At 45.2% G+C, this 20,091-nt stretch overlaps 1 protein-coding gene across 2 annotated transcripts in view; it reads right to left on the reverse strand.

Moving 5' to 3' along the window:
- LOC139535658 (calcium/calmodulin-dependent protein kinase type 1-like) overlaps positions 1–20,091 on the reverse strand; it is an 89,585-nt gene that overhangs the window by 21,602 nt on the left and 47,892 nt on the right. Inside the window, exons 1-2 of one of the 2 annotated variants that reach the window (XM_071335292.1) lie at positions 2,730–2,866; positions 1,350–1,481 (exon numbers count right to left, since the gene is read on the reverse strand). Coding sequence is in view for 1 of the 2 variants with exons in the window: in XM_071335291.1 (XP_071191392.1) it covers positions 1,350–1,481 (132 nt within the window). In the remaining variant the exon portion in view is untranslated. Of the gene's footprint in view, positions 1–1,349; positions 1,482–2,729; positions 2,867–20,091 lie in introns of those variants that run through there. The other variant, XM_071335291.1, reaches the window with a different exon arrangement.

The raw sequence follows: 20,091 nt of genomic DNA on the forward strand, positions 1-20,091 counted from the left end.
GCTGTGTTTTTTGGACTTGGCGGTGATCTAACATAATCATATGTTGTGTTTTCGCTGTAAAGCATTTTTTAAATCGGACACGATGGGTAGATTAACAAGATATTTATCTTTCATTTGCAGTATTGGACTTGTTAATGTGTGAAAGTTATATATTTCAAAAAAATATTTTTGAATTTCCCGCGCTGCCTTTTCAGCGGAATGTTGTCGAGGGGTTCCGCTAGCGGAACGTGTGTCATAGGAAGGTTAACAGATAACTATCCACAACCCTTCCACTGATATCAACTACCCACTATATTCTACATAGTTTTTTACTTCATGCTGTCTGATGCAACTCTGGGTGACTAAGCAGCTTTGTCTTGTTTCATTGCCTTACTACCCAAAATCATCGCTCCAGCAAAACGCTATGCCACTCCCACGGACTTTAGTTTCTTCTCCGCTATGAGTCTGGATCTGAGTACCTCCCCTACGATTTCTAGAACGTGAACACATTCTAACCATTCTGGTTGGTCGCAGAAACTGATGGATTGGGCCAAAGCCAGAACACAAAGCGGCATTTTGAAAATTCGTCATTGGCTTTGATACTCTGATTGGTTAGAGATGGCTGATGACTTTGTTTTGTATAACACCCCTAATTTTGACGTCACCACAAACGACTTCAACGATGGCAGTCTCGGACTGAAGTATTTGGCGAACATAGAGCAGAGGAAGAATTCATTTTGAGTTGTCAGATAAGTTGTTTCATGGGTGCAGTGGTGATGTCCTCTAACAGATGTTTTACACCGTCATTAAGAGGCAGCCATCTTGCCTTGAGTAATTGGGTAAACAGACAGACAGAGTTCAGAATCTCACTTCAGGTTTCTCTGACAGTTCATGACCTCATGGGAATACACAAATGGGAAGAGTAGGAGGCTGTGTCACTACCAGATGAATGAGGTTATCTGCAATGGAAATGTTACAATTCTGGCTTAATTTGACTTTTAGGAGTTTAAGGTCTCTCTCTGTATCTCTCTCTTTCTGTCTGTCTCATTCTTTCTCTTTCTGTCTCTCCTCTCTCTCACTCACAATCTCTCTCTCGTCCCCACGTTCTCAGTTCTAGAAATATCCCTGTATATTCACTAGGCCTGTGTCTCATGTAACCCAGGTAACAAGAGCACTATAAATAGCTTAAGCCCCTCTAGTTTCGTAGTTTCCGGCTGTAGTCCGTAATTCCACAGTTTTAAAGGGAGGTATTTTAACCAGACTGTCATTACTGCAATTGTAGTCACTATTCGTCTCAGAGTTAAATCACTTGCTCACCTAACATCAATAAGCAACAAGGGCGTGTAAATGTGTGTGTGTTCATCACTCACTTGTGCAGGACAGCGATCTCATTTTCTATGCTGTTCTCTTTGCCTTCCAGGGCTTTCTTAGGGATGCATTTGATGGCCACCAGTTTCTGTGTCCTCTTCTCTTCTGCTAGGACCACCTCGGAGAAAGCCCCCCTGAAACACAAAGACAGGTCAGCCAAAGACATCACAGACCGCCAATCTTATTCACATCATTTTTCTCAGCAACCATTTTAATTAGTAATCCAGGCCATCCCTCCAAGAGAAAACAGAAGAAAAAGTCCTTGTAAAAGGTTATGAACCAGAAAGAGCCCAGCTCTACAGTTGGAGCCCATTGTCCATTCAAACCATTCTAAATGTTACTAAGAGGCCTAGATACAAGAAAATATTTTCTTCATTTCTCCTCTAAATGAATACTGAGGAAACTAGACATTTGCCTGGGAGGATATTGGTTGGCATTACTATGTATATTTTCAGTGCTCCAGTACCCATTCTGAAGTCAGTGGAGCAAGATCTGGAAAACCTCTCGCAATCTTGTCTCAACAAGCAGCGGTTACAAAACCTTTTTTGCAATTTTACTCAAATAAAACAATTTTCTAGTCTCACTAGATAAAATATACTATATTTCTGGCCAGATTCTAAACCCACAGTTGGCCGTGACCCAGGAGGCTTTTTGCCATGATGACATACCACTGGCTGCTGATGCATCATCTGGGAAACACCATAGGTCAACTCGTGAGAGAGATAGACACAATGAAGAATGACAGAGAGAGTGGGAGAGTGAGAGTGTGTGTGAGAAAGTGAGAGAGAGAGAGAAAGTGAGAGAGAGAGAGAAAGTGAGAGAGAGAGAGAAAGTGAGAGAGAGTGAGTGAGGATGTTCCCCAATGATGGAAAAAGTTTGGGAACCACTGATCTAACTACTGTGGAAACGGAACCCAGCTGCAACCCAAGGGGACTGGCCACAGTCCACCACGTAGGAAGCACTGTTATAAACTGATCATTATGATTCTGGGCCCAAATCTAGCCCTGCATCAGGGGGTGGGGAGGTTACCAGTTCAAATTCCTCTCTAGAATCTGGGGCAGTTGCCATTCTGAACTATGAAGCCGCCCAGGAGAGACCAGACAAGAAATGGCAGAGAGTGCAATCATTCTCCAAAAAAAGACCCGTGATAATGACAATGATGGATGATGATAATGATAATGATGATCTCATAAGCTTGCCAGTCTGTTTCAGGATTAGCCAGCTCTATTGACAGTACCACACCCTCTCATGTGTCAATGTGTTCTGTTTACTCAGAAGATACGTAATTACAGAGAGTAAACATGATCTAGTCTAAACAGTACATTTAGATGTATGACTGATAACGATGCCTTAGAAAAAAACATCTAGAAAGATTTACTCACCTATAAGTATTTCATAACCAAACAACATCGATCGCTCTGATTAAAGCAGAAAATCCTGAGGGATGTTAAGAAAACAAGTCTATGCAGTATGATTACTAATTCATAAGAACAGAGCAAGTGGTTTTGGTTCAGTGACGTGCTGTGGGTCTTGACTGAGATGGAGCAGAGCAGAGTTGTGGGTGTGTTTACTGAGCTGATCCTAACAGGATGTTCTTATCATCACCAAGAGACACAAGTCCGGGAAGACGCCTGGCCCTGATGCTATTCAACACTAAACTGTCTCAACATACTACTAATACCAGGGGACAGAGCCTCCTCTGAGATACACTCACATAGACACTAACCAAACACACACCTATCACAACAGTTCACAGCTGTGCTCTTCTATACAGACTACGGTACTAGTCAAACAGTCAACTAAACTAACAATTAGTCAACAGTATTTCAGTCAGTCAACAGTTAAAACAGCCAAATGTTCACATAGTCAAGCATCCTAGTAGAAATGTATTTTAACAGCCAACTATCCCTTCACAGTCAGTCTCTAAAATCAACATTTTGCTTCAGAGCTTCTAAAGACAGTCTGTCACTATGCTGACAGTCTAGTGTCCCAACGGAGCCTTAAGATCCTCACTGTTTGAAAGCAACACTTGTACATAAGCATAGCCAGGTCCCTAGGGGAGGGAGTAAACAATACACTCAAAGCCAATTATATTGGAGCTATAGTCTCAGTGAAAAAGTATTGTCCTCTAACACTGTCACGCCCTGATCTGTTTCACCTGTTCCTGTGATTGTCTCCACCCCCTCCAGGTGTCGCTTATTTTCCCCAGTATATTTATCCCTGTGTTTCCTGTCTCTGTGTGCCAGTTCGTCTTGTATGTTAGTCAAGTCAACCAGCGTGTTTTTCCCGTACTCCTTATGCTATTCTCTTTTTGTTAGTCTTCCCAGTCTTGACTCCAGCCTGACTCTGGACTACTTTCCCGCCTGCCTGATCATCCTGCCTCCACTGACCTTGATTCTGCCTGCCCTTTAGTACCGTCCGGACTCTGAATTGGTTTTGACCCTTTTGCCTGTCCACAACCATTCTCTTGCCTTACTCTATTGGATTAATAAATATTAATATATTGTAAGACTCCAACCATCTGTCTCCTGTGTCTGCATCTGGGTCTCGCCTTGTGTCGTGATAGTACAAACTGGCCATGACAGACCCAGCAGACTTGGACCAGCTCTGCCAAGCTGTCTCCCTGCAGGGAGCCACCATTGGGAGACCTCAGGAGTTGCTACAGGGCCTTTTGGAAGGACTCAGTCCCTTGACGGAATGCCACGACCATGGGTTAAAGGTTATTATGGAGAAAATCAGGGAGTTAGCTCAGAGACTGTCTGCCACCTCTGGAAAAAAAAACAATCACCCAGTAATTTTTTCCCTATTTGTGGTGAGTTTGTACAGCCTATCCCGTCTCCCCGTGAACCCCGCGTACCTCCTCCAGAGCGATATTCAGGGAATCCTGGTACCTGCCGGGGTTTTATTTCGAAGTACTCGCTTATTTTTGAGCTACAGCCATCTTAGTTTTCATCAGACCGATCAAAGATAGCATATATAATTACGCTAATGTCAGGAAGGGCGCTCTCCTGGGCTTTGGCAGTTTGGAAACAACAATCTGCCATTTGCGGTCCTTTTGAGGAATTTATGGCAGAGGTGAGAAAAGCTTTTGAGTCTCCAGTATCTGGGAGAAAGGCTGCCAGCAAACTGCTTGACTTACGTCAAAACTCCCGTAGTGTGGCAGACGACGCGGCAGACTTTCGCACGTTGGCCGCTGAGAGTGCCTGGAATCCGGAGTCTCTTTTCGATACTTTTCTGCACGGATTATCTGAGGAGGTAAAGGATGAGCTAGCTGCTCGGGAACTGCCGGTGGACCTCGACTGCCTTATCGCCTTAACCATTATAATTGATGGACGCCTAAGAGAACGCAAGAGTGAGAGGAGGTCTGGTCTCGGGCAAACTCGTGCACCCGATATGGCACGTTCACCTTCTATGGAATCCGGAAGTTTCCGAAGGCAGCTCTTCCTAGAGGACTTGAAGCCACCTGAGCTCTCTCTCGTGAATCTACGACGGGTGAATTGGATACTCCTGAGTCTATGCAGTTGGGAAGAACTAGGCTATCAGTTTGGGAGCGCTCACGGAGGATGAATAATAACTGTTGTCTGTACTGTGGAGGGGCAGGACATTTTATAGCTACCTGCCCTATTAGGAAATTCTTGTCTCTCGTGGGTACCAGTTCTATAGTGAGTCAGACTGAGAGTTCTCTAATTCCCACACCCTTTTTTGTGCTTGTGCTGTGGGGAGACCAATCTAAGTCTCTCCGAGTGCTCATTGATTCTGGGGCTAATGAAAGTTTGATGGATGCCACTATTGCTTCGGAGCTTGGTATTCCCTCTCAGCCTCTCTCTGTTCCCATGGATGCTAGCGCACTGGACGGCCGCTCTATAGGGGAAGTCACCCATAGTACTGTTCCCGTTCAATTATGGGTTTCTAGTAACCACAGTGAGACCATACAGTTCCTCCTCATTGCAATGCCCCATGTTCCAATTGTTTTGGGATTTTCCTGGCTCCAAAAGCACAATCCTGTGATTGACTGGACCACAAGCTTCATCCTGGGTTGGAGCCCATTTTGCCATTCCCACTGCCTTCAAGCAGCACAGCCTTCCCCTAGTCGCCTTCCTCAGGAGGTTAGCAAGACTGTGGATGTCTCTGTTATCCCCACGGAATACCAGTGTTTAGTGTTTAGCAAGGCACGTGCTACTTCCCTTCCCCCGCACCATCCTTATGATTGTGCCATTGATCTTCTCCCAGGTACTACACCACCTCGGGGTCAGTTGTACTCTCTGTCCAGACCAGAGACCATTACTATGGAGAAGTACATTGAAGAGTCTCTGGCCACTGGGGCCGTCCGTCCGTCTGCATCTCCTGCCGGCGCAGGGTTTTTCTTTGTGGAGAAGGACAAGACCCTGCGCCCGTGCATTGACTACCGGAGACTTAACGACATCACTGTCAAAAATTGTTACCCTCTACCTCTTCTCTCCTCGGCGTTTGAACCATTCCAGGGGGCTACCGTGTTTTCCAAGTTGGACCTTCGGAATGCCAACCACCTGGTTCGGATACCCGAGGTGGATGAGTGGAAGACATCCTTCAACACAGCCAGTGGACATTATGAGTACCAGGTCATGCCATTTGAACTCACCAACGCCCCCGCTGTCTTCCAGGCTTTGGTCAATGATGTGCTTCGAGACATGCTAAACCGGTTTGTGTTCGTCTACCTGGACAACATCCTGTTTTTTTACCGATCTGCCCAAGAACATGTACTCCATGTCAGACAGGTCCTTCAGGGCCTCCTGGAGAACCAATTGTTCGTGAAAGCCGAGAAGTGAGTTCCACTGCTCTTCTACCACCTTTCTGGGATATGTCATTGCTGAGGGCAATATTCTGATGGATCCTGGAAAGGTAGATGGATCCTGGAAAGGGGAAAGCAGTGGTGGATTGGCCTCATCGAACGTCCAGGGTGCAGTTGCAACAGTTTCTTGGTTTTGCAAACTTCTACCGCCATTTAATTTGGGATTACAGCACCCTGGCGGCCCCCCACAAGATAGCCGGTGGTAACTTGTGGAATAGACACCGGCTGGAATGCGGTTTTAACCAATCAGCATTCAGGACTAGACCCATTGTATAATGAGTCATAATTCACTTAAATGTTTTCTTTTTTTCTTGTTTTGTTTTACCAAGTTAAATTATCTAACATCATTGGCAGATAATTAGATAATTTTGCATATTGTAAACTAAAAAAGGCTTTATACATGTAATTTATCTTATTTCAAGATAGTTTTCAGGATATTGTACATTAAGATGATTAAGGTAAAATATCTTAAAATAAGAAATAACTTGTATTAAGCCTATGCTAGGTTAAAATAAGCACACATATCTGCCAATGACATTAGAAAATTTAGCTTCATAAGAAAAACTGGGAAAAAACTACTTTTAAGGAAATTACCACTTAATATAAGATATTCAGGCTTGCTTACATTTCACTTTTTGCAGTGTAGAGCTAGCACCCCTTCACTACTGTAGGTCTGCAGAACATACACACCAGCTCTAATGCACACAGTATACTATATACAGCCATGGTACAGTGTGTGTATAAGTAATCGCTTCACAGCCATTATGCAAACAACTGTATCTGTATTCATGTTCATGCCTATACGCTACATGCAAACTATAGTCTACTATTTGTAAAGGCTATAATCTATATGCAAACTACAGGTTCAGAACTAAGAGAGTTGCATTGTATCTTTCCAAGTCATCACACAGTCATCATTTCATACAATACCTTATTACCAACCAATAGAAACGTTATTATGTACCAATAAAACAGTCACTGAATCAAGCAAACAATACAAAGAAGCAAAATACACAAAAACAGGACGTACTGGCCAGAATGTGCACAGAGCTTTATCTTTATCAAAACGTGGGAAGTTGAAACACTTCTCCTATCTGTTCTTATGACACATTAACACTGACAAGCAAAGGGTATTTGATTTACATGAAACAAAACTAACATTATAATAATCAAGCCATTTAATCTCTACGTGGCTGGCAGCAGAGTAGTGTTAGAGAACATTTTCTCTGTCTGCTAATAGAGCTTAAAATAAAGACTTGGTGTTGCTTAGCTTCCGTCGCTAACAGCAACCCCCCTGTGAGTGTGGTTTGGTCTCTCTCCCCTCTCTCTCTCTATGATTTTAATGACTTTGCTGTGCATCAAAGGAATTCAAAGCTTAACACACTCTCTTACACACATGCACATAGAAAAAGCGTACACGGATACAAAACAAACACACACACAGGCAAACACCCATCCACACACACACTAACGAGTGTGGTCTTGAGGCAGAAATAAAGGTCAAATGAAGTACTACCAGGCTAAGATAAGAGCAGTCTCTGCTCATGTTTAAGATTCTGGGAAGCAGACACAGAGCTCCCCATTAGTAAGGGGAACTAGGATAGGAATTCACCATCTTGGGCATTTGCTCTTATTTCCTTCCTGCTGAACATGGGCCTGGTGTTGTCTGCACCATTCACCAACTGAGCCATCTGTACAACTAAGACTCTTGGCCAAGCAGAAAGGAAACAAGAACATATGAGCCAAATGAAGCAAGGCAAAGGAAATGTCAGCCAGGCCCACAGAGAGCCATCTGGTTCAGAGGTACCACACAGGGAGAGGACTACTCAGGACCTCCATGTCCAAGACAACACCACCGGGCTGACCACACCCTCTCCGCCATGCCATTCGTAGCAATCTTACAACAACAAAAAATCACCACGTTATGCTTCATAATTCAGCAGTCGGGAGCTTGTTTCCTCAGCTCTACTTTGAGAAAATGAGATATGAAGAAATGACAGCCGTGACTACAAAAGATAGGATAAGAGAACCTTGATAGAGCTGTGTTTATCAGTATGAGTGACAGCATGTTACATATAGTGAGGATGACAGTTCTCTGTGTGGTACTAATCCCCCTCAGGGTTAGCTCTCAGCTAGCCCGGGGTGCCAGTCTGTTCCTGCATAAGCCAGTGACGACAGACCAGAACCCACTGTCTGGCACCCATGCTATAGCCCTACTGAGGCGGACATGCCAAACCTCCCTCAGCACCTCTGATAACATGTACACTTGCCTGACAGAAACAATGGTCCTGGTTAGCTCATTAAAGAGACCACACTCATTCCCCTGCTTTCTCTCCTTCCTCCGCTCTTCTCCTCATCCCTCGATCCTATCCTCCACCCCTCCGCCAGATTGATCAAAGTGGCTGCTTCTCTTCCCCTGCTTCTGTCTCTGAAAGTAAACCTAGGCTGACCGAAATGCTTACATTTGTGCCAGCCCCAGAAAACTGGGCTAAAACTAAAGACGTGTTATTAGAGAAAAGGCTGATCAAGTTAAGACATGAGCCTTCTTCAGAAGAGGGATACTGTCGTACTTTTAGTTATTACTGGAGATATCTTCTAATCCACACATGAAGGAGATAGGCACAGCTAGGAAGACTTAGCTTAAGAAGAGACCTCTCATAGAGATACTCACACAGAGACGTGGACCACGCACCACGACAGGTAAGATTTCCGAACTCACAGTTTAATCTCTGTACTTATTGATTACAGTTGTAGGCGCACTCTAGCTCAGACAGAGCGGGAATATCTTGACCATCCTAACAAGCCAACTTGAGTGTACACCATACAAAACTATAACAAAGCGGATATTACGCAATACATCCTTATATAGTTTTGGCTAACAGGAAACAGTTACCAGTAATCACAGTAACGCAAACTGTAGTAACCCTCGTTACAATATGAAGAAGTTCTCAGAAGAATCTGTGTTATGATCTGACAAGCACACAAACATTGCTGGGAGAGGTAGTCACATATAGTGTGGAAGCTACTGGAACAAAGAAAGGTTCAGCCAAAGGAAATGATGTGCTGATAAGTGATACAGCAGACTTTCATTAAGTCCTACTGAACTAAATACAGACAGATTACTTTTTTTCCTCTTTGGCAACTTTGGGAAAATCTCCCTCACGTCAAATTTTTTATTATGAGACATGCCAATTTGGAGAAAAAATATAATGTGTCATGTTCGTTATAATGAGTGGACCAAAGCACAGCGTGAGTCGAGGGCTATCTATGGTCAGGGCGTGACAGTACCCCCCCCCCCAAAGGTGCGGACTCCGACCGCAAAACCTGAACCTAGATGGGGAGGGTTAGGGTGGGCAACTAGCGCCGGTGGCGGCTCCGGTGCGGGACGTAGCACCCACTCAGACCGCTGATCCGGCCAAGAAGCCGGGCTGAACGCCGTGCCCGGACTGGGCACCAGAGCAGAGGAAGGCTCCGGCCATGGAGCGGGACTGGACGCCATGCCTGGACTGGGCACCGGCGCAGAGGAAGGCTCCAGCCATGGAGCGGGACTGGACGCCATGCCTGGACTGGCCACCGGCGCAGAGGAAGACTCCGGCCATGGAGCGGGACTGGAGGCCGTGCCTGGACTGGGCACCGGCGCAGAGGACTCAGGGCTGGTGACACGCTCTTCAGGGCGAGTGCGGGGAGCCGGCACAGGACGTACCAGGCTGGGGAGGCGCACTGAAGGCCTGGTGCGTGGAGCCGGCACAGGTTTCACCGGACTGATGACACGCTCTTCAGGGCGAGTGCGGGGAGACGGCACAGGACGTAACGGGCTGGGGAGGTGCACTGGAGGCCTGGTGCGTGGAGCCGGCACAGGTTTCACCGGACTGATGACACGCTCTTCAGGGCGAGTGCGGGGAGACGGCACAGGACGTATCGGGCTGGGGAGGTGCACTGGAGGCCTGGTGCGTGGAGCCGGCACAGGTTTCACCGGACTGATGACACGCTCTTCAGGGCGAGTGCGGGGAGACGGCACAGGACGTATCGGGCTGGGGAGGTGCACTGGAGGCCTGGTGCGTGGAGCCGGCACAGGTTTCACCGGACTGATGACACGCTCTTCAGGGCGAGTGCGGGGAGCCGGCCCAGGACGCACCAGGCTGGGAAGGGCACATAGCACTAAACACAAACAATATCCCACAACGCAGGTTGGAAAAGAACCACACTAAATATGATCCCCAATTAGAGGCAACGATCATCAGCTGCCTCCAATTGGGAACCATACTCACTCCAACATAGAAAATAAAACCTAGAAAACCCCCCTAGTTACGCCCTGACCTAAAACACCATAGATATGGTCAGGGCGTGACACCATGACACCAACGGAAAGGCAGGGAACAGCATTACTGGGAGAGTAAGACCCTAATAGAATAGTGCATGTCCCAGACCAGCATCAGGCCCTCAAAAGGTTCAGCATACAGAAGGTGAAACCTAAACAGACTATTTGACAAAATGGAGTCTGATAAACACGCAGCACCTTTCCTGTAGTAGCCATGCAAAGAGCCTTGTGTGTTAGGGAGTTGCTGCTGTATTTGGCCATCAGTCATGAACCCCTGTCTCGGTAGTGGTTGAAAGCAGATGGTCTTATGTAAGAGGGACAAACACCTGGTGTGCAGGGCTGTAGCTACATATGAGGACACCGAGGTCCAGATCTTGGTAATTTTATCAAATTCAAAAAATATATATAAATATATTTTTTTTTAATGTGTTTTTTTTAGGAACTCAGTCAGGGTCTCAATTTACTCTAGAAAAGTAGAATACACAAGGTGCAATTTCCAAAGGTGGTTGTGCATCAGCAGTTTTCCTCTTGTTATATATCAATCACTGACAGTCATTCAATTAGCCCATATCAGCTAAAATAAAAAATGTTGAATGGTAAATTAGTCTAGTTAGTCTAGCCAGCCATCTAAACTTGCAGTAGGCTAATCATGGCCAAATTACTATCACTCTCACTCAGATATCATATAAACATGACAAAATGTATAGAAATGCAGGTAATTAGCTCTAAAATGTGTGGGATGTGGGAGCGCCGACAGAGATAGCCGCCTCGCTTCGCGTTCCTAGGAAACTATGCAGTATTTTGTTTTTTTTATGTATTACTTCTTACATTGTTACCCCAGGAAATCTTACATTTTATTACATACAGCCAGGAGGAACTATTGGATATAAGAGCAACGTCAACTCACCAACATTACGACCAGGAATACGACTTTCCCGAAGCGGTTCCTCTGTTTGGTCCGCCACCCAGGACAATGGATCGGATCCAAGCCGGCAACCCAAAACAACGGCGCAGCAGACGGAGCGGTCTTCTGATCAGGCTCCGTAGACAGGCACATTGCGCACCGCTCCAGAGTATACTACTCGCCAATGTCCAGTCTCTTGACAACAAGGTAGACGAAATCCGAGCAAGGGTTGCCTTCCAGAGAGACATCAGAGATTTTAACGTTCTTTGTTTTACGGAAACATGGCTCACTCGGGATACGTTATCAGAGTTGGTAGAGCCACCTGGTTTCTTCACGAATCGCAACGAATCGCGACAGAAACAAACATCTCTCTGGTAAGAAGAAGGGCGGGGGTGTATGCCTTATGATTAACAAGACGTGGTGTGATCATAACAACATACAGGAACTCAAGTCCTTTTGTTCGCCTGACCTAGAATTCCTTACAATCAAATGCCGACCGCATTATCTACCAAGGGGCAAGGCGACCGGAAACATGACCGAATTCAAACAGGGTAGCTATTCCCTCTGCAAGGCAATCGAACAAGCTAAGCTTCAGTATAGAGACAAAGTAGAGTCGCAATTCAATAGCTCAGACATGAGAGGTATGTGGCAGGGTCTACAGTCAATCACGGACTACAAAAAGAAAACCAGCTCCGTCATGGACCACAATGTCTTGCTCCCAGACAAACTAAACAACTTCTTTGCTCGCTTTGAGGGCAATACAGTGCCACCGACACGGCCCGCTACCAAATCCTGCGGGTTCTCCTTCACTCCAGCCAACATGAGTAAAACATTTAAACGTGTTAACCCTCGCAAGGCTGCCGCCCCAGACGGCATCCCTAGCCGCGTCCTCAGAGCATGCGCAGACCAGCTGGCAAGTGTGTTTACGGACATATTCAATCAATACTTATCCCAGTCTGCTGTTCCCACATGCTTCAAGAGGGCCACCATTGTTCCTGTTCCCAAGAAAGCTAAGGTAACTGAGCTAAATGACTATCACCCCATAGCACTCACTTCCGTCATCATGAAGTGCTTTGAGAGACTAGTCAAGGACCATATCACCTCCACCCTACCTGACACCCTAGACCCACTCCAATTTGCTTACCGGCCCAATAGGTTCACAGACGGCGCAATCGCAATCACACTGACCTAACCCATCTGGACAAGAGGAATACCTATGTAAGAATGCTGTTCATCGACTACAGCTCAGCATTTAACACCATAGTACCCTACAAACATGTCATTAAGCTCGAGACCCTGGGTCTCAATCCCGCCCTGTGCAACTGGGTCCTGTACTTCCTGACGGGCCGCCCCCAGGTGGTGAGGGTAGGAAACAACATCTCCACCCCGCTGATCCTCAACATTGGGGACCCACAAGGGTGCGTTCTCACTGGTGCCCTCTCCTGTACTCCCTGTTCACCCATGACTGCCTATGCCATGCACGCCTCCAACTCAATCCCCAAGTTTGCAGACAACACTACAGTGGTAGGCTTGATTACCAACAACAATGAGATGGCCTACAGGGAGGAGGTGAGGGCCCTCGGAGTGTGGTGTCAGGAAAATAACCTCACACTCAATGTCAACAAAACAAAGGAGATGATCGTGGACTTCAGGAAACAGCAGAGGGAGCAGCCCCCTATCCACATCGACGGGACAGTAGTGGAGAAGGTGGAAAGTTTTAAGTTCCTCGGCGTACACATCACGGACAAACTGAAATGGTCCACCCACACAGACAGCGTGGTGAAGAAGGCGCAGCAGCGCCTCTTCAACCTCAGGAGGCTGAAGAAATTCAGCTTGTCACCAAAAACACTCACAAACTTTTACAGATGCACAATCGAGAGCATCCTGTCGGGCTGTATCACTGTCTGGTACTGCAACTGCTCCGCCCATAACCGTAAAGCTCTCCAGGTAGTGAGGTCTGCACAACGCATCACCGGGGGCAAACTTCCTGCCCTCCAGGACACCTACACCACCCAATGTCACAGCAAGGCCAAAAAGTTCATCAAGGACAACAACCACCCGAGCCACTGCCTGTTCACCCCGCTATCATCCAGAAGGCGAGGTCAGTACAGGTGCATCAAAGTTGGGACTGAGAGACTGAAAAACAGCTTCTATCTCAAGGCCATCAGAATGTTAAACAGCCATCACTAACATTGAGTACAGGACATACTGACTCATCTCTAGCCACTTTAATAACTAAACACTGGATGTAATAAATGTATCACTAGCCACTTTAAACAATGCCACCATAATGTTTACATACCCTACATTACTCATCTCATATGTATATACTGTACTCTATACCATCTACTGCATATTGCCTATGCCGTTCAGCCATCGCTCATCCATATATTTTTATGTACATATTCTTATTCATTCCTTTACACTTGTGTGTATAAGGTAGTTGTTGTGAAATTGTTAGATTACTTGTTAGATATTACTGCATGGTCGGAACTAGAAGCACAAGCATTTTGCTACACTCGCATTAACATCTGCTAACCATGTGTATGTGACAAATAAAATTTGATTAGATTAGATTTGATTTGAAAAAATGGACGAAAAGTGAATAATTCTGTACACCAAAAGTTGTTAATGAATTTTGTACATATGAAATGATAGTTTTAAATCCCGGCGCTGAGTTAATGTGAGGTAATGTGAAGCGGCTAATTGTATAGCTAAAACAGGCTATGCGTTTGTAGATTGACTGAGGTGAATGAAGCTACAGCAAGCAATGTGATAATAGCTGGGGTTATTTTGGCTTGTTTTTGCTGTTCTTCAGTAAATGAGCTTGAACTTTCTTAACATTTATTGGATCCTTCCCATGCTATCGCTGGTGGACATCAAAGTAAAGAGAGATCTATGGCCCCTCAGGGGTGCGTGCTCAGTCCCATCCTGTACTCCCTGTGCACTCATGACTGCACAGGAGGCACGACTCCAACACCATCATTCAGTTTGCTGATGACACAACAGTGGTAAGCCTGATCACCAACAACGACTAGACAGCATTGTCACGGCCATTGAAAGATGAAGACCAAGGTGCAGCGTGGTGAGCATACATTTTCTTTAATTTATCAAAATGACGCAGACAAAACAATAAACAATACAAAACAAACCGTGAAGCTCAAAGGCTATGTGCCCTAAACAAAGTAAACTTCCCACAAACACAGGTGGAAAAAAGAGCTACCTAAGTATGGTTCGCAATCAGAGACAACGATAGACAGCTGTCCCTGATTGAGAACCATACCCGCCCAAAACATAGAAATAGAAAATCATAGAAACACAAAACATAAAATGCCCACCCCAACTCACACCCTGACCAAACCAAAATAGAGACATAAAAATTATTTCTAAGGTCAGGGCGTGACAAGCATATGGGGAGGAGGTCAGAGACCTGGCCGTGTGGTGCCAGGACAACAACCTCAAGACAAAGGAGACGATTGTGGACTACAGGAAAAGGAGGAGCGAGCACGCCCCCATTCTCATCGATGGGACTGTAGTGGAGTAGGTTGAGAGCTTCAAGTTCCTTGGTGTCCACATCCACAAACTAACATGGTCCAAGCACATCAAGACAGTCATGAAGAGGGCACAACTAAACCTAATCCCCCTCAGGAGACTGAAAAGATGTGACATGGGTCGTCAGATCCTCAAAAGGTTCTACAGCTGCACCATTGAGAGCATCCTGACTGGTTAAATCACTGCCTGGTATGGCAACTGCTCAGCCTCCGACTGCAAGGCTCTACAGAGCGTAGTGCGTACGGCCCAGTACATCACTGGGGCCAAGCTTCCTGCCATCCAGGACCTCTATATCAGGTGGTGTCAGAGAAAGGGCAACAACAACAAAAAGACTCCAGCCACCCTAGTCTTAGACTGTTCTCTCTGCTACCGCACGGCAAGCGGTAGGTCCAAGAGGCACTAAACAGCTTCTACCCCCAATCCATAAGAATACAGAACATCTAATTAAATGGCTACCCAGAATATTTGCAATGACCAGCCCCCACACACTCTTTTACGCTGCTGCTATTCTCTGTTATTATCTATGCATAAGTCACTTAAATAACTCTACCCACATGTACAGTTTAAGTCAGAAGTTTACATACACTTAGGTTGGAGTCATTAAAACCTGTTTTTCAACCGCTCCACAAATTTCTTGTTAACAAACTAGAGTTTTGACAAGTCGGTTAGGACATCTACTTTGTACATGACACAGGTCATTTTTGCAAAAATTGTTTACAGACAGATTATTTCACTTATAATTCACCATATCACAATTCCAGTGGGTCAGAAGTTTACATACACTAAGTTGACTGTGCCTTTAAACAGCTCGGAAAATTCAAAAGTATCTATATCCACATTAAAACGAGTCCTATATCCACATAACCTGAAAGGCCGCTCAGCAAGGAAGAAGCCACTGCTCCAAAACCGCCATAAAAAAAGCCAGACTACGGTTTGCAACTGCACATGGGGACAAAGATCGTACTTTTTGGAGAAATGTCCTCTGGTCTGATGAAACAAAAATAGAACTGTTTAATGACCATTGTTATGTTTGGAGGGAAAAGGAGGAGGCTTGCAAGCCGAAGAACCCCAACCCAACCGTGAAGCACAGGGGTGGCAGCATCATGTTGTGGCGGTGCTTTGCTGCAGGAGGGACTGGTGCACTTCACAAAATAGATGGCATCATGAGGGAGGAAAATTTGGTGGATATATTGAAGCAACATCTTAAGACATCAGTCAGGAAGTTAAAGCTTGGTCGCAAATGGGTCTTCCAAATGGACAATGACCCCAAGCATACTTCCAAAGTTGTGGTAAAACGCTTAAGGACAACAAAGTCAAGGTATTGGAGTGGCCATCACAAAGCCCTGACCTCAATCCTATAGAAAATTTGTAGGCAGAACTGAAAAAGCCTGTGTGAGCAAGGAGGACTACAAACATGACTCAGTTACAACAGCTCTGTCAGGACGAATGAGCCAAAATTCACCCAACTTATTGTGGGAAGCTTGTGGATGGCTACCTGAAACGTTTGACCCAAGTAAAACAATTTAAAGGCAATGCTACCAAATACTAATTGAGTGTATGTAACTGGGAATGTGATGAAAAAAATAAAAGCGGAAATAAATCACTCTCTACTATTAATCTGACATTTCACATTCTTAAAATAAAGTGTTGATCCTAACTGACCTAAGACAAGGAATTTTTACTAGGATTAAATGTCAGGAATTGTGAAAAATGTAGTTTAAATGCATTTGGCTCAGGTGTATGTAAACTTCCGATTTCAACTGTATGTATTCTTTGCTATGAAGCCCCTAAATAAAGTCCACCTGTGTGCAAACTAAGTGTCACATGATCTGTCACATGATCCGCAGTATATATACACCTGTTCTGAAAGGCCCCAGAATCCACAACACCACTAAGCAAGGGGCACCACCAAGCAAGCGGCATCATGGAGACCAAGGAGCTCTCCAAACAGGTCAGGGACAAAGTTGTGGAGAAGTACAGATCGGGGTTGGGTTATAAAAAATATCAGAAACTTTGAACATCCCACAGAGCACCATTAAATCCATTATAAAAAATTGAAAGAATATGGCACCACAACAAACCTGCCAAGAGAGGGCCGCCCACCAAAACTCACAGAACAGACAAGGAGGGCATTAATCAGAGAGGCAACAAAGAGACCAAACATAACCCTGAAGGAGCTGCAAAGCTTCACAGCGGAGATTGGAGAATCTGTCCATACGACCACTTTAAGCCGTACATTCCACAGAGCTGGGCTTTACGGAAGAGTGGCCAGAAAAAAAAGCCATTGTTTAAAGAAGAAAATAAGCAAACACATTTGGTGTTCGCCAAAAGGGATGTGGGAGACTCCTCAAACATATGAAAGAAGGTACACTGGTCAGATGAGACAAAATTTTGGCTTTTTGGCCACCAAGGAAAACGCTATGTCTGACGCAAACCCAACACCTCCCATCACCCCGAGAATACCATCCCAACAGTGAAGCATGTTGGCGGCATCATCATGCTGTGGGGATGTTTTTCATCAGCAGGGACTGGGAAACTGGTCAGAATTGAAGGAATGATGGATGGCGCTAAATACAGGGAAATTCTTGAGGGAAACCTGTTTCAGTCTTCCAGAGATTTTAGACTGGGACGGAGGTCCACCTTCCAGCAGGACAATGACCCTAAGCATACTGCTAAAGCAACCCACGAGATGTTTAAGGGGAAACATTTAGATGTCTTGGAAGGGCCTAGTCAAAGCCCAGACCTCAATCCAATTGAGAATCTGTGGCATGACTTAAAGATTGCTGTACACCAGTGGAACCCATCCAACTTGAATGAGCTGGAATAGTTTTTCCTTGAAGAATGGGCTAGATGTGCCAAGATTATAGAGACACACCCCAAGAGACTTGCAGCTGTAATTGCTGCAAAAGGTGGCTCTACAAGGTTTGACTTTTGGGGGTTGAACAGTTATGCACACTCAAGTTTTCAGTATTTTGGTCTTAATACTTGTTTGTTTCACAATAAAACATATTTTGCATCTTCAAAGTGGTAGGCATGTTGTGTAAATCAAATGAAACGAACCCCCCCCAAAAATTATTTGAATTCCAGGTTGTAAGGCAACAAAATAGGAAAAATTACAAGTGTGGTGAATACTTCCGCAAGCCACTGTACATCCTGGTACAGACTCTGGGGGAATTGTTAGCATGGAGTTAGGGGACCAGTCTCAGAGAATCAAGTTCAAAAGTTTAAAATAATTGAATTCCCCAGCTGTAGTATTTAAACAATACTTTAAAATTACATTAAAGCCTAATACTTAAAAAATAAATTAGACAGAAGGACATAAAGCTAGCTGAGACAAAAATGTATATTTCCATTCCTCCTTTCATATGGTGAGGCTAAATTGGTACTGGTTGCCTCTCACAGGACAATGACCTGACCTCTTAATTTAACCTCAACATGACCCAATGCTTGCATGCAATGCTGTCATTAGTGATTCTCTGAAACCACAAGCCACAACAACAGGGCCCATACAGTCACTGCAGTGTGCATGTGCAGGTCTCTCCCAGTGTTAATTTCATCAACAAAAATAATGACTAAAACATTCGTCAAACACCTATTTTTCAGTGGAAAGATGACTATAACTGACTAAGTAGACCCAGAAAAAACTAGAACTAAACGAAAATGATTTTCATTTCAGTTGAGTAAAACGAGACTACATTTTCTATGTGGCTATTAAGTGCTGGACACGAGTTTTCGGAGAGATTGAGAACTTTTCAGTGATAAGTAAAATTAATATAAGCACCACAAATGTGCAGAACAGTTCTGTTTCGGCAGTGTGAAGGACGCGCAACACCCGCCACACAGCCTACATCAGCTGGTGAGCTGCGGGGTAGCAAGAGATGAGTGTAGGCAGACATGCTCCGCTCTGGCTCCGCCTCAGATTATACACATCGCAGAGAGCTTTCTTGCTTCCCCGTAGCTAACCAGTCACCACCAGCCTTCTAGCTAGCTACACTTTGCTTGGTTAAGAAACACAAGCTGCTTTACTAAATGTAAAACAATAGCAGCATTAAGTTTAATAGTAAAACAACAGTCTCTCCACGTTTTTCTCTCAACAATGATTAGTCCCTATTCTACTTCTGGATATCAATGTGGCTGCGCTGTCTGTGGAAACGTTGATAACAATGGCAATGACGCGACTGAGTGACGGCGGTGCAACCCATACTACTTTTCCAATAATTTGCGGCACCATCTGGTGATTGAGTGACTGTCTCTCCCTGACTCTCTCTCTCTCTCTCTCTCTCTCTCTCTCTCTCTCTCTCTCTCTCTCTCTGTCTGTCTGTCTGTCTGTCTGTCTGTCTGTCTGTCTGTCTGTCTGTCTGTCTGTCTGTCTGTCTGTCTGTCTGTCTGTCTGTCTGTCTGTCTCTGCGCTTGTGTGTGCAGAGAGAAACTATTCAGACCCCTTCCCTTTTTCCACATTTTGTTACCGGAAATTATTTGGAAAGGCACACACCTGTCTACATAACGTCCCACATTTGACAGTGTATGTCAGAGCAAAAACCAAGCCATGAGGTCGGAGGAATTGTCCGTAGAGCTCCGAGACAGGACTGTGACGAGGCACAGATCTGGGGAAGGATACCAAAACATTTCTGCAGCATTGAAAGTCCACAGGAACACTGTGGCCTCTATCATTCTTAAATGGAAGAGGTTTGGATCTACCAAGACTCTTCCTAGAGCTGGCCGCATAGCCAAACTGAGCAATCGAGGGAGAAGGGCGGTTCTTGGTCAGGGAGGTGACCAAGAACCTATGGTCACTCTGACAGACCTCCAGGGTTCCTCTGTGGAGATGGGAACAACATCCAGAAGGACAACCATCTCTGCAACACTCCACCAATCAGGTCTTTATGGTAGAGTGGCCAGATGGAAACCACTCCTCAGTAAAAGGCACATGACAGCCCGCTTGGAGTTTGCCAAAATGCACCTAAAGGACTCTCAGACCATGAGAAAAAAAATTATCTGGTCTGATGAAATCAAGATTAAACTCTTTGACCTGAATGCCAAGCGTCACGTCTGGAGGAAACCTGGTACCATCCCTACGGTTAAGAATGGTGGTGGCAGCATCATGCTGTTGGGATGTTTTTCAGCGGCAGGGACTGGGAGACT

This window comes from Salvelinus alpinus, chromosome 12 (assembly GCF_045679555.1).
Source record: "Salvelinus alpinus chromosome 12, SLU_Salpinus.1, whole genome shotgun sequence".
Lineage (NCBI taxonomy): Eukaryota > Metazoa > Chordata > Actinopteri > Salmoniformes > Salmonidae > Salvelinus > Salvelinus alpinus.